Source organism: Maniola jurtina, chromosome 5 (genome assembly GCF_905333055.1).
Source record: "Maniola jurtina chromosome 5, ilManJurt1.1, whole genome shotgun sequence".
In the NCBI taxonomy this organism is placed as follows: domain Eukaryota; kingdom Metazoa; phylum Arthropoda; class Insecta; order Lepidoptera; family Nymphalidae; genus Maniola; species Maniola jurtina.
The window spans coordinates 8,581,088-8,604,027 of record NC_060033.1 but is presented as its reverse complement, the minus strand read 5'-3'; the positions used below and the strand labels follow the sequence as shown (position 1 = coordinate 8,604,027).

General features: G+C 36.7%; 1 protein-coding gene and 1 long non-coding RNA gene across 6 annotated transcripts in view; both read right to left on the bottom strand.

Moving 5' to 3' along the window:
* LOC123865342 overlaps window positions 1-22,940 on the bottom strand; it is a 120,755-nt gene that overhangs the window by 53,099 nt on the left and 44,716 nt on the right. For 4 of the 5 annotated variants that reach the window (XM_045906315.1, XM_045906320.1, XM_045906318.1 and 1 more), the window contains exons 4-7: window positions 14,276-14,469; window positions 13,637-13,782; window positions 12,269-12,446; window positions 6,698-6,835 (exon numbers count right to left, since the gene is read on the bottom strand). In XM_045906315.1, the coding sequence (XP_045762271.1) occupies window positions 6,698-6,835; window positions 12,269-12,446; window positions 13,637-13,782; window positions 14,276-14,469 (656 nt within the window). The remainder of the gene's footprint in view (window positions 1-6,697; window positions 6,836-12,268; window positions 12,447-13,636; window positions 13,783-14,275; window positions 14,470-22,940) is intronic. The other variant, XM_045906316.1, reaches the window with a different exon arrangement.
* Window positions 18,948-19,626, bottom strand: LOC123865355. Its single transcript, XR_006795964.1, has 2 exons — window positions 19,332-19,626; window positions 18,948-19,242 (listed from the first exon to the last, which is right to left on the bottom strand). It is a non-coding gene; the product is annotated as an uncharacterized LOC123865355 (long non-coding RNA).

The following is a 22,940-nucleotide window of genomic DNA, read 5'->3' as shown; positions in this document are numbered from 1 at the left end:
TGAAGCCCACCAGTCATAATTAAAAAATAATTCGCTTGATTCAACCAGATATCACACTTCACACTAATATTATAAAGGTGAAAGTTTGTATGTGTGTGTGTATGTTTGGTACTCCTTCACGCAAAAATCACTGGACGGATTTGGCTGAAATTCAGAATGGAGATAGATAATATACTGGATTAGCACATAGGCTACTTTTTATCCCGGAAAATAAAAGAGTTCCTACGGGATTTCGAAAAACCTAAATCCACGCGGACGAAGTTGCGAGTGTCAGCTAGTAGTATCATAAAATCAAAAAAATAAAGTTTTTACAATACCATCTTGTTTATATTAATAATGAACAATAAATTTAGACATTAAAATATAATCTATTAGTATTAAAACGTACTTATCCATATTAAAAGTTCAATATATAATTTGACAAAGTTAGCCATCCTCTTAACACAACACTAAAATACAATCACCTAATTTATTGAGACCGCCACAGAATGATGAAACATCTTATATATGTTGTATCAGATTTATATAGTATTGGTATTAATTAGTGGTATAGTCTACTTTCTCTATAATCTCATTACTGAAGAAAACATGTTCATAAGAAGCGGGCATTAAAGTCGTATAAACATTGATAATAAGTCGATGATATGAGAGTCATATGGCCAAGGGTCAACAGTTCAGATGATATTATAGTACGTCTATTGTAAATGATAAAATAAAAGGTCACTCGAGGTCGATTAATTGGAAAGACGGGCTTGAGGTTAATGTGCAAATTTTATTAGAAGAATTATTATTATAATCAATGTAATTATAAGGATGAACATTTATATAAATAATGACAAGCGGTCGGCCGCGGCTTCACACGGTGAAAATATAAATTCTCTATAAATTTTTCGAAATTTCGAAAAATTCGGCCTTATTCCTTGTCACTCATCCTTATTTTTAATTTTCAGCGCGTAATACTGCGGGCGACCGCTAGTTTAAATAAATAAATGTTAAATGAACTTCTAACATGGCCAATACATAGGTCAGGCCAGTAAAACTGGTACAGAACGCCGCATTTGTATAGATATCGTCAATTATTGTGTAAAGCACATACTGCTAGACATCTGAACAAATAAGCAAATAAACCATTTAGAAATATCATGACGTGTGCGTCATAGTTGCATTTTCACCTGTTTACACATCTTTCAGCATAAACGGCAAACAAATTATTTGGTAAGTATTTGGGTTATTTGGAACACTGTTCATAAACAAAGGAGGATGTCCTAATATTTGTCCACTTAAAACAAATAGTACTATTATTAATACATTGATGTAGCCAATTAAAAGATAGTAGTACCTTAAAGGTTTTAATTTATAATTTATCACACAACTGAAAATACTCTTGTCGTGATATGGCTCTATTCAGGATTCAAAATTTGTCATGTGCACATACAAATCAATTTCTAATTTCTGTGAACAATTTACTTTGTATACTTTCAGATTTTAATACATGCGAAAACTTATAAGCAAGTTTGAAAACCAATATGTTTATTTAAACAAGACAATAACCATTTTGATCTCTCAAAATTAATATGAGCTAGCTATTTATACTTACAACTATAGTGCGTTTCATTGGATAGCACCTATGGCGTTATGTTGGCTCCCCTGTCTGTCCAAGTCATTGGCACCATATTTGCATACGAAGACGCAGATTTTATTTATTTTCATTTGATTTTCCTGAATGAATGAAATGAAAATAAACAAAATCTGCGTCTTCTTATGCAAATATGGTGCCAATGACTTGGACAGACAGGGGAGCCAACATAACGCCATAGGTACTATTCGATGAAACGCACTATACATCATATTCTAAAAAAGAAACAAAACATTCATCAATTGTAGGCTTTACCTTATCTGTAGCAGGCGACATAATCATAGAGATGCTTATTTCCAATGTCAAATCACTATAATTTTAAACACATACACTCCTCTCAAAAACAAAAGTAAGATCACTAAAATTCACATGCAGTTTTTGTCGATCTTCTATACAAATTCATTAAAATCGTACCAAAACTCATATTCACAAAAGCACTATACACTAAATGGCGAAAGTTCACTGAAAAAACACTTGAAAGTATAGAATCTTTGCGTAACAAGCGTGTAAAATCGATCAATCAAGACCTATACTTAATGTCAGTAATAATGAAGAGACAAAATTATTAACTAAGTGAAATAGCTCGATTTTATTCGTCGATGGGCTATAACGCGTGGCATGCGTGCCTACGTTAACGTCTCGAATGAGAATATGCGCGTCTTTTGCTTTTATCAATATTTGTCAATACGCTTAGCGAATACATGTCCAGTGTGAAAGGAATAATATTCGCTAACATCTTGACACGTAAGTATTAAAAACTTAATAAGCACACACACACACTTTTACATGTTCCTTACGAATTGTGTGGGAAATATTATGTACGAGTTATTAATGTTGTTTAAATTCAACTTGTTTTTTTCCTTATCTCAAGAGTCAAGTCTTCACACAAGTCGTCAAGTGACGTGTTATAAACACCGGTCGTCTTGTCTTTTTTCTTTAATTCATCATCATTATCAACAGATAGACGTCCACAGCTGTAGTTCTTTAGTAGAGACTTCCACCACCTGAATGCAGCGACTCCCTGCAACTCATTTGATGTTGTCAGTCCACCTGTTACTTTATTTAATTACTAGCTGTGCCCGCGACTTCGTTCGCGTGACCGCGCTTTATATACCCACGGACGCTCAGGCGCGAGGCGTGTAGTACGTACTCTGTACGTTAAAAATGTTCGCCGTGATTCTTTAAATTGACATAACTTTTATATTTATGAACCGATTGACATGAAATAAACACTAAATGTTAAGTGAAGCTTACTACAATATATTAGTGAAAACCGTATCTAAATCGAATAAGCCGTTTCTGATATTAGCGTGCACAAACACACAGACAAACAGACAAAAAATAATTAATTACAATTTCGGGTTCAGCATCGATATAATAACAACCCCTGCTACTTTTTTTTTATATATTTCCATTGTACAGACACCACTTTTCTACAATTTTATTATATGTATAGATTTAGTCGATCCTGAACACTTAGAGTTTGCAATGAGTAAGCTAGTGGACTATGGTCCAACAGAATCTTGTGATTTTTTGCCACAGTCCAAACTAGGAAATCAAAAACATTTCTACAATAAAATTGAAAACTAAAACCCGACTGCAATCGTCTTAATAAACGCTGAAATATTATAGTAAAATTGTTTTTCTGACGCTTGGTATACCTATTTTAATGTGTACATTTATATTTATGAACTCAGAATTTTGTCCTCATACATTTGACAACCCACTCGATACAATAGAAAAAAAAAATTTTGGAGATCACCACTTTCTCTCATGTAACATCCGTTAGGTCATTTTTTTCGTATAAAATGTAGCCTATGTCACCCGGACCTTTTCGGCAAATCGATTGACACCTCCCCCCAGTAGTTTAGTAGTTTAGGCGCTACGTAATTGGAACACACAAAATCTGGATACAAACATACACACACACCCACATACATACATAGACTGCTAAAATCATAACCCTTCCTTTCGACAGTCGGGTAAAAACATTTACACTTTAACATTTCATGAAAATTATACGGTTAGGCTTTTGATTTCGCAAAAATAAATAAATGGAATAATATTATTCCTCTATAAATAAAAGTTCAAACAGATTGCACTTCTGTCACATGGGGTCAAAAAAACAAACATAATTAAGCAACATCAAGTGCTTAGCGTGTGCAAAACACGGTCAAACAAATCATTATTACCAAGACATAAGGTTCAAAATAAAACTGCGAGAAGTAATAATAATAGTAAAGTAAAACCGACGTATATATTACCCTTATCTGAAAACCGTTGACCCTGCCCTTTGGGGTTACTTTATATCTGTGACGACTGCAAACCAGACATATTTATATATATATCAATTCGATCTTGTTTAATAATTCCTTAGGGTGACACTTCTTACGCGCCTCTCCATACAAACCTCAATAGCTCAACGGTTATAGGAGCGGGCTAAAATCCGAAAGGTCGGCGGTTCAACCCGCACCCGTTGCACTATTATCGTACCCACTCCTAGCACTAGCTTAACGCTTAGTTGGAGGAGAAAGGGGAATGTTAGTCATGATTAAAAATGGCTAATATTCTTTTTTTTTTTTAAAAACGTATTACGCCTCTATTTGTTGTTCTAAGTCAGATATGAATTTATCTACGCCTTAACCTTTCTTATTAATAATTTCAAATGTCTTTAAATTGCAAAAATATTATGTTATACCAAATCTGAATTCGCGTTGTTCACACATCACGCATCTCGCTCTTGAGTACGTCCCGCCCGTAAATGTTGGTTGCAATAGCATGTTCATACGTTCCACTTGGAGTAACCATGGAGAGCACTTGTAACAGTAGCAAATAGAAAGGGGTATAAATAAACATAATCCCTGGAGGTGGAATCTCTCCTATCTGTTGATGCGTGGATGATAAATTGTAGGCGTTTCAACACTATCAAACCCTAATTTAATTTGATTAAAATAATAAGAAATCGTGAGGTCAGAGTTCTCTAGATAAGGCATAAAATTATATTACTATTTGCAGATAATAATTGTTGTGTTCTGTTCATTGTCATAAGTTCGGTTTTTTCTGGTTTATATTTGTGCAAAATAAGGAAACATTGACATACTTTAGACTACTGAATAAGGAGTTTTCCAAAATACAACACATGAAGACTAGATAGACGATAATGCTATAATAATCAACACGATCAATGTCATATCTAATCAGAGTACTTAAAAAAATCATTCTTATCATTCACGTCGCTAAGCGGTGCTACGCTACACATGAGTATTAAGTTATCTAAGATATTTTTTTTATAAAACACGAGCCTGACGATTTATAGTAAATTACGATTTAAGCTTCGTTCTTTTTTAGGGTTGAGAGAATAGAGATTACCCGTAGCGAGTACCATTGTACAAGAAATAAGACTTTATAATTTTTTTTTAATTTTCATGGCGGCCATTGTGAAATTTTAATTATTTGTTGTTATAGCATCTATAGAAAAAATATACATTCTTGAATATTTCAACTATCTACCTATTATGGTTCAAGAGATACAGCTGCCTGACAAACAGAGAGACGGACAGATTAATGGACAGCGGAGACTTAGTAATAGGGTCCATTTTGCACCCTTTGGGTGTGTCCAATTCCTAAAAAGGAGATTTTCAATTTGGAGTAAATTTTAATTTTTTACTATAAAATAGCGCAGTCTTAAGTTTTAGTTGCGATTTATAAAACAGTCAAATAATAATACTAGAAGCTTATAAGCATGATTTTTTGAAGTTAAAACCATTTGATGAATATACTCATGTTGCGACTTGCGTTTATCTGTTATTGCCGTTAGTATCTATAACAGTTTGATTTGCTAATACAAATATGTATGAATGTTATGGTAGGTCAGTGTGTTTATCTAGAAATACTATGCACTATGATTATTTATTACCTCACTAGCTGATACCCGCGACTTCGTTCGCGTGGATGTAGGTTTTTTAAAATTCCCGTGGGAACTCTTTCATTTTCCGGGATAAAAAGTAGCCTATGTGCTAATCCAGGGTATAATCTATCTCCATTCTAAATTTCAGCCCAATCCGTCCAGTAGTTTTTGCGTGAAGGGGAAACAAACATACACACACACACATACAAACTTTCTCCTTTATAATATTAGTGTGATACGGTACAGTGTATCCAACCCAATCCTCATCTTTCTCGAATTGAGTGATAAATTCATGTTGATCCTTTCATCACAAAATCATATTACTAAAAAAAAAACCGCCAACCCTGGCATAGTAGTAGCAGAGTTCAGGCCCTTTCGCTGATACAACACATTATGGACATTGATTTAATAAGTTAGGATAGATTTTAAGTATTTAAGTTAGACTTTAAGTATATTCTGTTATTGTGTGTTGCATTTATAAAGTGCAGTACATAAAGTGCAAAGCAATTCATAAAGTGGTTTATAAAGCGCCACTTAATGAATACGGTATGCCTATGTCAAAATTATTTCTCATTGATTATTAAATGAGGGTCATCCAAAGTACGTAAAATCTACGTTCATTGTTAAGTTTTAAGTGTCATAACCATTTTAAATTATCGATTTAACTAAAAAAAAGCACGTCAAATCATTGTGACATCACATGCCAGTATTTCATAGAAGCTCGCATACTAAGCGCGTGTTTTGACGTTTGATAAAAAGATACTGATTGGACTAGTTGTCAAACACCAGATTAGTATACACGCTTGACCACTAGGCTATCATTTTACAAGAGGTGTTAGCCTTTTAACGGTGAATGGAAACATCGTGAGGCAACCTGCATGCCTGCGAGTTCTCCATAATGCTCTCAAAGGTGTCTGAAGTCTGCCAATCCGCACTTGGCCGCGTGGTGTACTATAGCCAAACCACTCTTATACTAAGAGGAGTCCCGTGCTCAGTAGTGAGCCGACGATGGCTTGATATCGATGATGTTGTATTTAACAATTTTTATATTATGTGTTGGACCAACAACCAAAGCAAATTATATTTTATTATTAACCGATTTCCAAAAAAGGAGGAGGATCTCAATTTGGTGGGTTCATTTAATAGATATGTACCTGGTAAGCATTCCACTGCTGCACTAGATGCTGATGGCACGCGGCGCAGGCGCGCACGGTGCCCTGCGCGTCCTTGGGCCGCGAGCGCGGCGGCCGGGGGTGTTGTTCGCCAAAGATGGGGAAGTACGGCTGCTTATTCTGTAAAACAACAATATTACGTCAGTACTCACGTATTTAGTCGATGTAAGCCCTACTAGGTTCGAATTTCGAACCCATCCCGGGTCCTATTTCATAGGGACCCAGCTTGCTGCGCGTCGCGGTTGAGGTTGCAGGGTTGGACGGATCAACTACATGCAAGTAAATAACAGTTATAGATCTTTGAAAGTAAAACTTTGCATAAAATTCAAAATCAGTTTTTCATTAACTATCGCATATTAAGTCGGCCTGACACCAATAATAATACTTTTTTATAAAAAAAAAACCAAATAATTTATAAAGATTGTTAGTTTTATCACTCAACCATAATATGCGAAACCTGCTAAAATACTCTAAGCTATACTTAGCGTACTTGGGCATATACTCGTATGTGCGAAAAACTTTCATATCGCCACAATACATTACCACGAAGGACACACCTCCAGCGAATCAACAATGACGTCACTACGTCAATACGCACACACAACAGCCAATATTGGTAAGTCACGACTCACGATACAATAATAATTGATGTTTCAATTTTCCCTTGGACTATTATACTAGGTACTTAATGTCGTCCGAAGGCCAACCTGAAGAAATATTTGTCTAAACGGTTTCTAAGAATTTGCAGTGTTGCGCTTGTCGCTGTACAAATATCTAAGTCATGTTAAAATGATACATAAATCAAAAATTATGCTTAAATAAAAACTACACTTTGTTTTGGATATGTGTGGCAATATTATGTTTATTGTTAGGTATCTTTCCAAAACAAACACTTAGATCTATTACGCACTATCGTTTAGTCGCCCGGCAACTCAGTCGACGGCGACCGTAAGAATCTGTAACTTATTTACGGAGTTGCGGCGACTGCGTTCGCATACACACGGCAACTTCCAAATATATGACAGATTCTAACAGTGCGTAATGGGTCTTACTGCTTGATGATAAATGAGGAGAATAACTACCTACTTATAGTGGTTTATTGATTTATAAATTATAATTATCCATACTTAATATTATAAATGCGAAAGTGTGTCTGTCTATCTGTCTGTATGTCTGCTACCTTTTCACGGCCCAACAGTTTAACCGATCTGACAAAATTTGGTACAGGGTTAGCTTATATCCCGGGGACGGACATAAGACTACTTTTAATCCCGGAAAATCAAAGAGTTCCCACGGGATTCCCAAAAACCCATCCGCTTAACCGATTTGTATGTTTGGTACTTGTACAGAAGTAGCCTATGTCCATCTCCGGGATATAAGCTAATCTGTACCTTTCGTCAAAATCGGTTAAACTGATGGACCGTGAAAAGGTAGCAGACAGCCAGACAGACAGACAGACAGACAGACTGACAGACCGACAGACCGATAGACATACAGACAGACGGACACACTTTCGCATTTATAATATTAGTATGGATTTTCTGAAACAAGCCAAATATAAGTAACCAAATAACAAAATCTAATATAGCAAGGTTATTTGTAAATGTAAACAATAAGGTCAATATATCAAATCAGCACAGATAAGAGTTTGTTGAATTTTATCATTTGTAGACAACGGCAAATATTATGCGTAAATAAAATTTGTCAGAGCAAACTATGCAAATGTTGGAAAACGAAAATAGAACATGTATTACGACGTATTCAACAAAAATTAAAACTAAAACTCGTCGAGCCAGTTTCCTTGTCCTGCCTAAAACTAGAACAAACTACGGTAGAAAACCCCTTACCTATGAAGGAGCAAAATTATATTCAATGCCTTTAAATCGAATTAACTGATTATACATTATGAATATCTTTAAATTAAACCACTGAATTGAATGCGTATTTACCTAATGGCGAAGTTTGTATTTAAATTTTATTATTTTAAAATTAAGTTCTCATGTAAGTGACTGAAGTTTTTTATGAGAATAAATGTCTTTAAACCTATTCACGAGATTATAATATAGTTATGACGTCACTTGAACATTTTCATTTCATCTAGGCAACCTTAAAACTACGAGGGGTGGCTGAAAAGTTCTGAGCCTAGGGCATTAAAAGTCTAGATAAAAATCTAAATAAAATTTATTTTTCAATATAGTCCCCATGGACTTCAATGCACTTTTGACATCTTTTATAGAGGGCTTGTATCCCTGAAAAAAAATAAGCCGCGTCTTTAGCTTGAAAATGTTCATTTACGGCCGCCTTCATCTCTTCATCATCTCCAAATCTTCGTCCCCGAAGGTCCTTTTTCAAATTTTTAAATAGAAAATAGTCGCTAGGGGCCAGATCTGGACTATAGGGAGGGTGATTCACTTCATCGAATCCAGTTTCTCGCAAGGCTTGCCTCGCAATGCGCGCTGTGTGAACCGGCGCATTGTCTTGCAGAAACAAAATTCCTTTGCTGATTTTGCCTCTTCTTTTTTCAACAATGGCTTCGCGAACTTTTTTCAAAAGCCCTGCATAATACTCTGCATTCATCGTAGTTTTTTTTTGGAGGTAATCTATGAGTAAAACTCCTTCGCAATCCCAAAAAATGGTGGCCATGAGTTTGGAAGCCGATTTTTCCACCTTGAACTTCTTCGGCGGCTTTTCCCCCTTCTCTATCCATTGCATTGACTCTTGTTTCGACTCCGGGTCGTATTGTCGGATCCACGTTTCATCAACGGTGACAATACGAGTGCAAATTTCCTCCAAATTGTCCTTGCACAGGTCTATACTCGTAAATCCACAGCCGCGCGCATCATCTAGTAGGTATATGGAATGCTAATGTTTTCTTAAATACGTACATAATGGGGTCGATTCTGTTGTTTTTCGCTAAACTAAATTTAGAGTATCGGCATCCTTTTCTTTTTAATATTAGTAAAAAAGGGTGGAAATGCATTGAAGACTAATTTTTAGAACATTGGACTGGCACCCATGGTCACGAGGTTTGACAGTTCTAAATTAAATTAGGTCTGTCTGTCCTTTTCTTATTACATTGGTACGAAAAAAAGATGCAAATACTCTGAAATTTAGTTGCGCTCAGAATCAGTACCAATATTTACTTACACAAGTGAGGTTGCTAGTGTCTGCTAGGTATCAATAATGGAAAGTTTCCCTGCCACGTCAGCTATTTAACGGACTTAGACTGGCTGATAGCCCGGTATAAATATAGCCACGGCTCACTCGAACCTGATCTGACCCTAACCGATGAGCCGATGTTTACATCACGAACAAATTTGACCCCACGATCCCCTTATCGGTATTTTCCGCCATTAAATGTATGATAATATGTACAAACAATATTTTTTATATTTTGAACTATACAAGGTGTTACATAATTCCGTAACATCCCGGCAAGCTGAGGTTCGGATCGATATGTGTATGTACCTAAAAAATGTAGTGTAGTAGCATGATACCCGTGGAAGATATGAGGACTTAATAATTTGTACAAAACTCCAGTGTAACAACCGTGCAAACAGCTGTTCGCGGAAATGAACTCGTAAAAAACTGCTGTGAGATAATGATACTTGGGTAATTAATAAACTAAGGTTAAAGAAAAAAAAATTTGATCTGAAGTATAACAACTCCATTTTGTTTGCCAGCTCCTCCATTTATAATAATTACTTTTTACAATTTCATCACTCGTTTTATTTTATAATTTTTCAGAATTTCGTATAAATAATCATAGGTCAAGGTCGAAGGTGTCATAATTTCAATGTGTCATGCACATATTACTTTATCGATACGGGTTCTCACCCGGACTTGCCCGCTACGCATCACGGCCTTGATAAAAACTGTCTGCTAGGTATTCACGTGGACATGCAAGAAAACTAACTGGCATCAATTATACGTTTATAATTATGATTATACTTGAAATAATCTAGAATATGCGAGAGATTGTATAGGTTTACCAATAAAAAAAATAGCTTCAATTTTAAATCTATCAGACAAAAAATATAAAAAAACAAACACACAGAAATAGTAACATAAAGTAGTTGTTCACATAAGTTTAGTTTATCTTATTTTAATCATAATTCAAAGGATAATTATCCCCATATGAGAGACTTGTATTTATTTATTTATTTATAAATAGGACATACATGTTTTTCTTTTTGTTATGTTTGTAAACATTTGAAAGCAAATTATGCCTGACTGCAGGCATCCTCTTGAGGCACACATGCGGAAGGCTCCACGCGTAACTTAACATTTTAAACGATTACTCCACAAAATAAATCCACTTTTTTAGGAATACATAATAGGAATACTTTATCATTGGAGATACACAATTCAAAATAAAAAAGTCACAGCTATGTTCTTGCAGGATGTGAAGTATAGTAAAAGTATATTTGTTTAAATAACTTATTATCTATTTTGTTATGTACAATTTATGTAGATGTGTTTCTTATTTCCCGCATTAAATAAGCAAAGCGCTGCAGATAACAATATGAATTGTTATAGATAGCTTTTGACCCGGCATATCTTAAAAGCATTTCATCGCGAATTTCTCTTTAAACTTGCTATCTGTAACATATTATGGGCTATTTATTTGACGAGGCTAAAAGTCGCGCATATATTCGATAGGTAACGTCTGATAAATGCCCTAGCTCAGTGCTAGAGCCTGTCTAATAGACACCCACTGTATGATTTTCTGATTTTTCTAAATTGATTTTTCTGATTCATGCATTTTCTAATGCATGAATTTTAATATTGTAAAATTAGAATAAGAAGTTATTTTGCATGCCACTCCATGGGAGATTGTATAGATACTGTACCCATAAGCATAACATCTATTAAACTCCTCAATCTTTGCAAATAAATGAAATACACTATATTGTTGAGACAGAAAATAATATTGACATAGAATGGTTAGCAATGGTATAATAGGAGATCTCACCACAAGTATATCTGGATATACCACACCCATCAAGTGTCCAGTTTTGATGTCTTTATTGGAATGTTGTGTTCAAATGTTCAAAACAAATCGGTGCTGATTTAGCGCGTTCGTAATTGTTCCGAATTTTTTCAAATGGGCAACGCCAGAAAATTCGCTTTGTGGCCCCTTCATTCAGCTTCGCCTACTCGACCTTCGTTTCATCGCTCGCTCGCTTCATTCAGGACCCTACTTCGCGAGCTTCTAACTTCGCGCTTTACATAAACATTCTAGGGGTAAGATAGACAAGACTGTGTGGAGTGTATGGGTGTTCAGATTTCGTTTTGGGCCTCATTTGACTCTTATGCATTATTAGCTGACAGACAGACAAACATACTAAGCACTTGTATATTGTATATTTATAAGACGTTCACGAAGAATAAAGGTTGTGTTCAATGCACAATGTTTTGTAAAACCTCTTTTAATGTTGCTTGATTGGCATCAACAGGTCTCAATCAACATGTCGCACTCCAAGCTCGACGTCGAGTTGTCCGAATACACGGACACCGTTGATCTACAAACTAGTGTAGTCGAATAGTTACCGAGACAGTCTTGTCCTTAGGCTCCTTGGTGTGCAGGTTGTAGAGCGTGCCGCGCTTGTACTCGTCGCCGCACACGTAGCACACCTCCGTCATGCAGTTCTTGTCCGGCATCGACAGGTCGAGGATGTCGCGCTCCGAGCTTGAAGTCGAGTTGCCCGAGTACACGGACACCGTTGACCTACAAACATTATAAACTCAAGTATAGTTCAATATATTGAATCATTTCAAAACGCTTTTTAGTGTTCTGTACATAATAAATTTATAATGTATTATAGAAGAAGGCATTATTTTGCGGAAGTCCATGATATACAAGGAACCAAAAGCTTAATTTGCTATAATCCGCCAAACCAACAAAATCTGTATGGTACGCAGCACCACACAAATTCCAACACCACTCGACGCGCGTTTCGCTCCGACACCGGAGCATCCTCAGGAGATGTAGACCTTACAATGTCTAATTCCAAAGACAGAGACTTTGCATAAACGCGCGTAGAGTGGTGTAGGAATTGCTGCGTACCATGAAGATTTCGTTGGTTTGGCGGATTATAGCAAATTGAGCTTTTGGTTCCTTGTAAAAAATTTATGTTTTGGTCACAGCTCTTTATGCATTGTTGTTTTCAGTAGGTATTTGTTGTGAAATATTTAAAAATTGTATAAGGTACATAATAATATATCATAATTTCATATTGGCGAGTTTGAGTCAAACTGGATATAGAATGTTTACCAGCAAACTACGGTAAGTAAAAATATCCTTCCTTGTAAATAATCCTTGCAGGATGAAATGTAAGTAAAAGCCACTTCGTCGAAAATGGGTTTTCGGACTCTTACTCAAAATACAGTCGAAAACCGAGTTTCAAGCTCAGCTTGCAATCGAGTAACAATTGGGAGTTGCGAAATCTATTAAGCGTCACGGCAATCTTGCAGAGTGCAACCTTTAAAATAAAATTCTCATTCTTCTTTTTTCGACAAGGTTCCCTACACTTTGCAGGTACGTCACGACTCTTACGGCCTGCGCATGCGAGGGGTCTATTGTCCGCGGAGGACAAAAATGAATCGCATAATGTACACGATTAACTAATAAATAGTACCGTATACCAAAACACCGTAGTAAAACATGAGGGACTTTTGTTCCCCGTGGACAGCAGTCCCTCGTCTGCGCAGGCCCTTACAGGTTAAGCAAGCAGGCCAGACTTAGGATGAGATCTATAGAGCGCACTTTGACTTTGCTCAGACTTAAGCTTCAGTTAAAACGAGAAGGTTTATGTCGGGATGAATAGCGCTCTCTAGTTTTAACAGTGTCTTAAGTCTAAGCAAAGTCAAAGTGCTCTCTATAGATCTCAACCTTTAAGAGAATGGGTAGTAGTTTACCTCACGGCGTCCAAGTACCCAGCAGGCTCTGAAGTGCCCGAATGTTGCGATCCCACGGAGATGACGGAAGGGTCACGCGCTCGGAGATCCAACACCCCCTCCTCCTCGCCACCCGTCCCGACCACCCCGCCGCCTGGATACCGCTGCTGGAATTAAGAAAAATTAAATACAGTTAATAAGATAAGATATACAGTTAACTATAATTTAACTAGATTTATTCCCCAACATCGTCTGCAATGGTTTAGGTAGGGACTCAGAATTTTATCTGGGGGTTCTTACATCTTAGAGAGAACTTAATACCTATATTCAAAATTCAAAGCTTCGCCCAGCGGTTTAAACTGTATGTTGATATTTGATAACTATTAATGATATTTGATAACTATGTCACTAAGTTAGATTAAGACTAGTGTGAGGGTAGATATCCATTATCCATCATAATCCAAATTCAGGATTCCAGAGTTCTTTACAATATATTTTGGACTTATTTTAAACTACTGCCACTGTGGTTGGTATCCTTCTTCAATCCTAGCATAGGCTTCTTGCGGGGCAGTGGAAGTCAAGGGAAGCCCATCAATAACCTTCGCTATGAATAGAAATAAGCTATGATCGGAGATAAATGTACAAAGACAGAACACTTACATTATTAAATTTGGCAGTGTGGTTGGTATCCTTCTTCGGCGAGGCAGTTCTGGTGGGTGGGTCGGGCAGAGCGCGGGAGGCGGGGCGCGGCGTGGCTACGGACGCGTTGGACGGCTCGTCTCTGGTCGCGTTAGCCTCAGCGCCCAGCCCTAGCACCTGCGCCGCGTATTCACCTTGAAACGACATGTCTGCACCTGAAAATTATGGATGAGCTTTTAATTTTTAGTTCATTGTTGCCTGAGTTATCAATCAGTTAGGGAGAGTTCACACGTACCACAACTACACCACAACCACAACACGTGGGCGGTGGATGCACGAATAACATACAGAGATTTGCCCATAAGGAAGAAACAAAGAGACGGTATTATCGAAGCCACAGTAAATCGACGAGCTAGGTAAGACCAAGATTACACATTTACGTTAAAAAGTCTGGTGTCTTGTTAGTGTTTCTATAAACCTATCGTTGAGTCACGCAGCGATGGCGAGTTGTAATCTTGACAAGGTTAAGCGAAAGCGACCCCAATACCCGCTTATATTTAATTGGCCTATGATGTAATGGGTCATATTTAAACAGCCTAAATGAACCATAAATTATCGATAAAGGTAATAAAAAGAGGAAAGGCCAAGACCAAGCCAACTCGTGTATAGCGGGTTACCTAAACTTTCGTCTACATTTTATTCACTACATATTAATATCAAAAAAAAAACCCTCAGCCGAAGTGGTCTTTTAGCGCTAATCTCAGAAAATACTGTAAGAATTTAATTTACTTAATTTAATTTAGAAATCTTTATGGCCCACACCCATTACAGGAAAACGATACAAGATACAGAAGAAACTATACAAAGGGTGCAAGGGCGACCTGGCAAGTAGGTATAATAAAATTGTGATTCCTTTGTCGCCAATGGATAGACTGATTCTGCCTAAAGGTTTAGAATTTAGATGCTTAATTTAGAAAAGTGTAAGGCCAAGGTCGAACTGTAACGATAATAAAAATTGTCGATGCGTGCAAAAATCCAGCCACCTGAGATGTTTTTGGTTCATACTCGTACAACGTAAACCGTTACATTCATAAATGAAGTAAAATAGCTTTTAAAATTACTCAGTTCTCAGAAAGCATAACACCGTACTAATATTATAAGTGTTTGTTTGTTTGTCTTTGTTGATAATATGTCCTTCAATCACGCCGCACCGCAACAGAGCAACTGATCGACTGATTTGTTGTATAGTTTTAGTTGAAGACCTTGAAAGAGGCTACTCTTTATCGAGGAAAATCAAAGTGTCCCCTAAGGATTTTTAAAAAACCTAAATGCAGGTGGACGAAATCCCGGGCGTCATCTTACAACATAAAATTATATACACCGTCATATAGCTATGCCAGGTCTGGCTCTCTTTTAGACATTTACTGTTAGAACAATACAAGTGTACTTTGCATTGGATTGGAAACATGGGTAAATGTGCGTTGAATGGTTATTATTCCATCGGGGAACGCAAGCATACAATTAGTCACACAAGTAAACACGGCGTGCTATATTTACGGCATTGTTAAGTAGGCACCGATATATCTAGCTATATTCGCACATTTAACTGAGTTTTATACCTACATGTGTTAAGCCTGTTCAACACGCAATGCAGCTCCTAGAAGTTATACTAGCCGAATCGATATACTCAATGAATATACCTAGTGGCAAATGGTACATTGCACGCCCTAGTAGAAGAGAATAGAATAGGAATACTTTTGATTCAATTAAACTTTTTCAAGTACTTACATTTGAATCGTCAAATGCATTGGGCACCACTGGGCACTGGTTCGGAATGCCTATCTTACTGAGAAGAACCGGCAAAAGTCTCAGCATATTATGACATCTCTTTAAAGACAGTGGGAAAAAATTGTTTTTACCAGAGTAATTTAGTACCTACTCAATCCATCTTTCTGATAAAAACATGAAAGCTTACGTTATGAGGGCTGTCTGATTAATAGCTGCAATTCGAACAAGATATATAGGTAGGTGCGCAAAAGTGACACATATATTTAATAGATAGGTTAAATTCTTCAAACCAAGCCGTTTTTCTGACGCACTAGCCATAGTTTCATTCCACTTAGTTATTAGCAAATTTTGGCTGACTAGAGTTGTCAGCTTGTCATCCATCGTAGCTATAGCATTTATCATCGTAGTAAGCTTGCAATTCTAGCAAGGAATGCAAACAAACAAATAGTCCGTACTCCGTAACGTAATTAAATCTACGCCCGTATTGTTCGGGAAGTATAAGCTCTATTATTAGGCTTTGAATGTGTAGGTCTATTTATTAGCTCTAGCACAGAATTTAATATAATTAACAGTACCTAGCTAAGGTCTGGGAAAACAGGCAATATCGCAATCCACATTCTTCTGTATCTCTACACTTTTATGTTTATATCAAAGCAGTTTTCACCATTTCACGAAATATTGAATGCGACGTACAAAATTGTTTGTATTGAGTCACATTTTGTTGAGGGATATTTCCAAATTAATTTATTCTGGAAGCTTAGTATAAAAACGCTCACAATTACCAATAAATGAATCAGTAATTTTACTCAGCCTAGAAGCGAAAGCCTTTTTGACACACATACATACATACACCTGAAACCATTAGCCTTTCCCCTCCTCTATCCTCCTCCGTTACCCTCCTTCTAGCGTAGTCGGTAAAAAAGAAGAGTTCCGGAAATATATGAGCCGCGATAGCTCAACGGTTGAGGAGCGGACTGAATTCCGAAAGGTCGGCGGTTCAAACCCTACCTGTTGCACTATTGTCACACCCACTCCTGGCACAAGCCTTACACTTAATTGGAGGGGAAAGGGGAGTATTAGTCATGAATAGCATGACTAATATTCTTTAAAAAAAAAGTAAAGAAATTCTTGAATCACAAAAATGTTTGAAAAATTTTTTAGTCGAGTCGAAACAAAACGAGTCACGGATATAAAACTGTATACCTACTACTAGTGGAAATGCCTTTGTGTTTATAATTACAAAAAAATCCAACATATGCTATGAATAGACAGTACAAATAAGCAAAGCGTATGGGAACAACCTGTACAGAACTTCTAAACAATCGATCATTCATTTTTACCGGCTTTATATTTATCAGGTCAATGAGTGTAAATTTTTATATTGCAGACAGAAATAGAAATAATCTTATGATTTTAATAATAATTAAGAAATAATCCTGTCGAATCTTACTTGGACTCCTTATACTGAATCAAGCATAATGTTATTGTATATATTCTATTTTTATCGTACATATTCGTACAGTTCCATCTTTAGCGAACTACATTCTTTATCTCTTTAACTGTATTCAACTTGCCAATAAATATGTCAATAGTGATGGCTGACTTTGACTTTGATGATAAACATGACCCTCCGATGTTTAAATGGACTCACGATATTAATATGTTTATTGTATAACATTGCATTGCTTTGAATATGGGGGCTAAAATACTGTAGGTATTTAAATTTAAAAGATAAAAATCTACTAAAGCGGAGATGGACAAAGATTTTGGCTTCACAGACCAATCAGCTGATTAACATTCATATTAATATAGTTAGATGACGTGATATTATCTATCAATAATCTGATTATCTTCGATTTGATGGATACCGGGCACCGATATGTGTCTTTGATTTCATTCGCAGTTGATGTACAATATGTAGGTACTTCCTACCTACTGTTTGATGGGCATTATAATATATTATACTGTTGATACATTCAAGCACTTTATAGTTTATAGTTATTTAATAGTCCTCCAAAACATGGAAAATACTTAATATAATACAAAAGTCATAAAAAATGTTTTCGCGGAAAACATCGTCATCAAATACCGTTTAGTCTCAAAGAATTTTTCCTACCATTTGTAATTATTTATTAGAATTATAATAAAACACTTCTTAACAGAAATAGCTCACGATTCAAAAAATATATTTTTCTACAATTCTCAGAAAACTGTAGGTACTTAATTGGTTTGACGTCAATTTGTAACTTACCTAGTATTTTGCTGTAGTTCAATCTATTTGAAAATCTGTACAAATATATTATGAGGAATATTATAAGTCAAGTGTTTCTACATTCCAATAGAATTGTAGGTACTTGTTTATTGAGAAAATAATAATTAAATAAATAAATAAAATGTGTCAGTTATTTTGTTTGTTTATAGAAAACATGCTCGTGTAATTATAACTTATTTCTTTCTAATCTGTAACTAAACATCAATAAAAATTAGCAATGCAAATAATTTAATTGTTATTTGTTATGATAAGAGATTTAGTCTATAAACTACTTATTTACTTAATTATTTATAATAATTTTAAAAGATCTGGTTTCTATAAAAGTATGTACCTATAATGTAACCTTCAGAATTAAAACCTCAAGCCACTCTGTGAAATTTTAGTTCACGAATACTTTAAAAGTTCCCAGTTTTGTAAGTTTCCGATGTTCGGCAAATATCAACATTTTATTTCGCAGCAGCGAGCGTGAATAAAATGTTATACATTTTCCTTTTGAGCTACGAATACGTGTAGGAACGGTGGTGTGCGCGCACACGTTCGAATATGCAGGAACCCAGGGCGCACGCCGTGACCGTGAATGACGTTTATTATCTGTGTAAAACTGAACACTCTTTTTTGTCTTTTTGTAACCAATTGATTGCTGGAAGAACTTCATAAATTAATAATGTAAAAAGTTATATTTCCTGTTTTATTGTAATTAATACACCTCCGCCAAATCCGATGGATCTCGGCCACAAGTAAACCTACAAATCCGGCGTGGTGCGCCAACATAGTGGCGACCGTGAACAATTCTACCTGTACAACGCAACCAACAAAGACGTACAAAAACTGCCGCATCATCGCCGACGAAACAGAAAAAGGATCGCAGCCCACGGAGATACCAAGACAAAGTGAGCCCGTTCCTTACCTTCAAATACCCAAAGCTATTCTATTCACCTATATATTCTATTCACCTATATTTACAAAATTCAAGCTAAATCTGTGTTTAGGTAATTACAAAATCTTCCTATACAATACTTACTATTGGCATACAAGTTGTCTAAACTATTTTCGCATCTCATGCTCTAATAACGACTTGAAAGTCTTAATAAACTAAATTTAAAGGTTCTAATCAGCAAAATACCTATCATTAAAGAATTGCTAAACCAATTCTACATAATTAAATATCGTACCTTCTTAATTATCTTAGTATAATTGAAACCATTTTCCAAAATTATAAAATATAAATCCATTGCTTCAATGCCTATACTATAGCTCCCTACTATTATTACTTGATACACAAAGCTGCATAATTATCAATTCCAGTGCAACTCAGAGACGCTTGCTAAGGCACAGCACTTAATCCAGTCGTGCTCCCACGCATACTGTGGCAGCCTCGAACTTCAGCCAGTGCCGCCGGCCCCCTGCAACCGTTGCACAGCACCAGTCTACTTCTGCGCACGGCTAGTGGAACATCAGACTTGAAGCGAGGAGCGTATTGTATCAAACTTCATATACAAGTAAGCTACCCTTTCTATACCTGCATCAGTGTATTGATCTCAAATCATGGAAAATACATTTAAAGCTTTAAATTTAAAACGTGCCTCAATTAAGGGCCGCGTTACTAAATTCAGTAATCAGTTAGATGACCTAAAAGGCCGTAGAATAACTCCATCTGAGGTCGACATACTGACGCAAAGGTTAGCAAAGATTGAAGCATTATTCGCCGAGTTCGATGGTGTGCAAGATCAAATAGAGGGCTTGGATGAAAAGAATTTAAGCGTTGAGTTAGACACTAGGGAGACCATTGAACAAGCTTTCTATAATTCAATCTCTGTTGCTAAAGAAATCATATCGGACAACAGTGCCTCTAAGAAAGCTGGATCATTCGACCAAAGTTATACCTCAGCGATAGGGGCAGACGAGGAGGATCACGAAGTGATCGGATTTCGTCTCCCTATAATTAAAATCACTCCTTTTTCTGGAAATTATCAATCTTGGGTTCAGTTTAGAGACACTTTCAATTCCTTGATTAACAGCAACCCTAGAATTAAAAATATACATAAGTTTCATTACCTCGTATCATACTTAGAGGGTGAAGCGGCTCGAGTGATCAGCAATCTTGAGGTGTCTGATGCTAATTATCCTGAAGCGTGGAATCTATTGTGTGAGCGTTACAACAACACACGTCAATTGATAAATAGTCATTTAAAATTACTTTTTAACATTGAACAGACTCGCGAGAGTGACAAATCTTTAAGATTCGTTGTTGATCACATTACCAAAAACTAGCGGGCACTTAAAACTTTAAACCAACCAACCGAGCATTGGGATGTTGTGATCATATATTTAGTCTCAGCAAAGTTAGACAGCAATACCCGAGTCAAATGGGAAGAATATATTCATGCTAATGTCAGGTCTTCGGAGATGCCTACACTTGATGATTTTTTGACTTTTTTGAAGGCTCGTGCCGACGTGCTTGAGTCTGTTTTCCGCAGTAAGCAGGAACCAAACAAGAACATCAAGCAAACTCCGAATATCTCACAAGGCTATAAAAAAGCTCAGTCTTCTGTATCCACTAAATCCTTTGTTGTTGAGAAGAGTGACAATTCCAATGTCTCGCTAACTTACAAGTGCGCGGTTTGTAAACAGGATCATCGCATTTATGAATGCGAACAATTCAAATCAAAATCAATTGAAGAGAGGGCAGCACTGGTAGCCAAGCTAAGATTATGTACAAATTGTTTGCGGGTAGGGCATAATCAACGTTTCTGCAAGACCCCAGGTTCTTGCAAGAACTGTAAAAAGCGTCACAGCACTATGATATGTAAGGCTTCTGAGCCTGATAAAGAAACAAGAGAAACAAATGAAGGTACTTCTGATCCCATTGCGATGTCAGCCACCATGTCTTCAGAGACTCTATTGTGTACAGCACTGGTTGACGTCATCAATCCTAAAACTAATGAAGCTGTTACTATAAAAGCACTGCTAGATTGTGCTAGCCAGTGTACATTCATATCAAAAACGTTAAAGGAACAGTTAAATCTGACACCATTACTCTCCGAGACCAAAAATGTCACAGGAATCGGTGACATAGCGTTCAAGCTTCCTGCTGAACGGTGCGAAATACGCATCAAATCCAAACAAAACCCGTTCAGTATTATTTCATCATGCCTCGTCATCCCTAAAATTTCAGGAAAAATTCCTAAAACACTAATTAATGTTTCACATTTAAATTTAGCTTCGTTTGCTCTTGCAGACCCACAATTTAACGAACCTTCAGAAATAGGTATACTCATAGGTGCGGACATCTTTTGGGATGTGATCTTATCAAAGCAGCAGTCCCTTGGCAAAGGTAATCCTATTCTGCGCCAATCAAAATTAGGTTGGCTCATTGCAGGTCCGTTACACCAAAAATGTGATGACACCATACAATGCAATTTTACAAAAGTCACTGATAGTGCTAGTGACATAACGGATAATTCCTTGACAAGTCTACACAAGGATTTAAAAAGATTCTGGGAGCTAGAAAGCTTACCAACGAAACCTCTACTAACCTCGCAAGAGATAGAGTGTGAAAATCATTTCATAGAACATACCAAACGAGACAGTGAAGGGCGTTTCATAGTTAAACTCCCGCTCACTGAAACACCAGATTGTCTGGGTGACTCATACTATATGGCAAAAAAGAGATTTTTAAATCTGGAACGTCGATTCAAAAAGCAACCTGAAATTAAGGAGGCTTATGTAGACTTCATTAATGAATATGCTCACCTAGGACATCTATCAATTTCAGATGTTGACCGACCTGAAAACGGCTATTTTGTCCCACACCATCCAGTTATCCGCGAGGGCAGTGAATCGACGCGCCTCCGCGTCGTATTCGATGCATCGAGTCGCACAGCCAATCACAGCTGCACACCAGGTTCTAAACTATCTTGTTTGTCCGTAAATGATATACAAATGATAGGCCCTACGATACAAGACTCTCTTTTTAACATCCTTATTCGATTTCGTCAATATCAGTATGTGATATCGGCTGATATCGAAAAAATGTACCGTCAGATATTAGTACATGAGTCTGATCGTAATCTGCAGCTGATTTTGTGGCGAGATGCAGAGGACAAACCGTTACAAACTCTCAGGCTCAACACAGTCACATATGGTTTTGCTAGCGCAAGTTTTCTTGCAACGCGTTGTCTCTGGCAAGTTGGAGAAGAATGTGATGACCCGGTCATTAAAAAGATTATCCAAACCGATTTTTATGTCGACGACTTATTGACAGGTCATGACGATGAGAGCCAACTTCGATTCATTCAGCAGGCGGTTGCTGAAAACCTTGCTAAGGCGGGATTCAACTTGCGCAAGTATCGCTCCAACTTACCTTCTCTGCTATCAGCTGAAACCATTCAGTCCAATGGGAACCTAATAATAAGCGAAACCACAAATACCCTTGGTCTGAGCTGGGATCCATCCCGAGATATTCTGAAGTTTCCCATCAATGTCAGCACAGTTGATGCCGTCACTAAACGCACGATACTTTCGTCAACGTTCAAGCTTTTCGACCCTTTGGGGCTCCTATCTTTGTGCACTATCGTTCCCAAAATTTTAATTCAGACCTTATGGTCCCTAAAACTGGATTGGGAT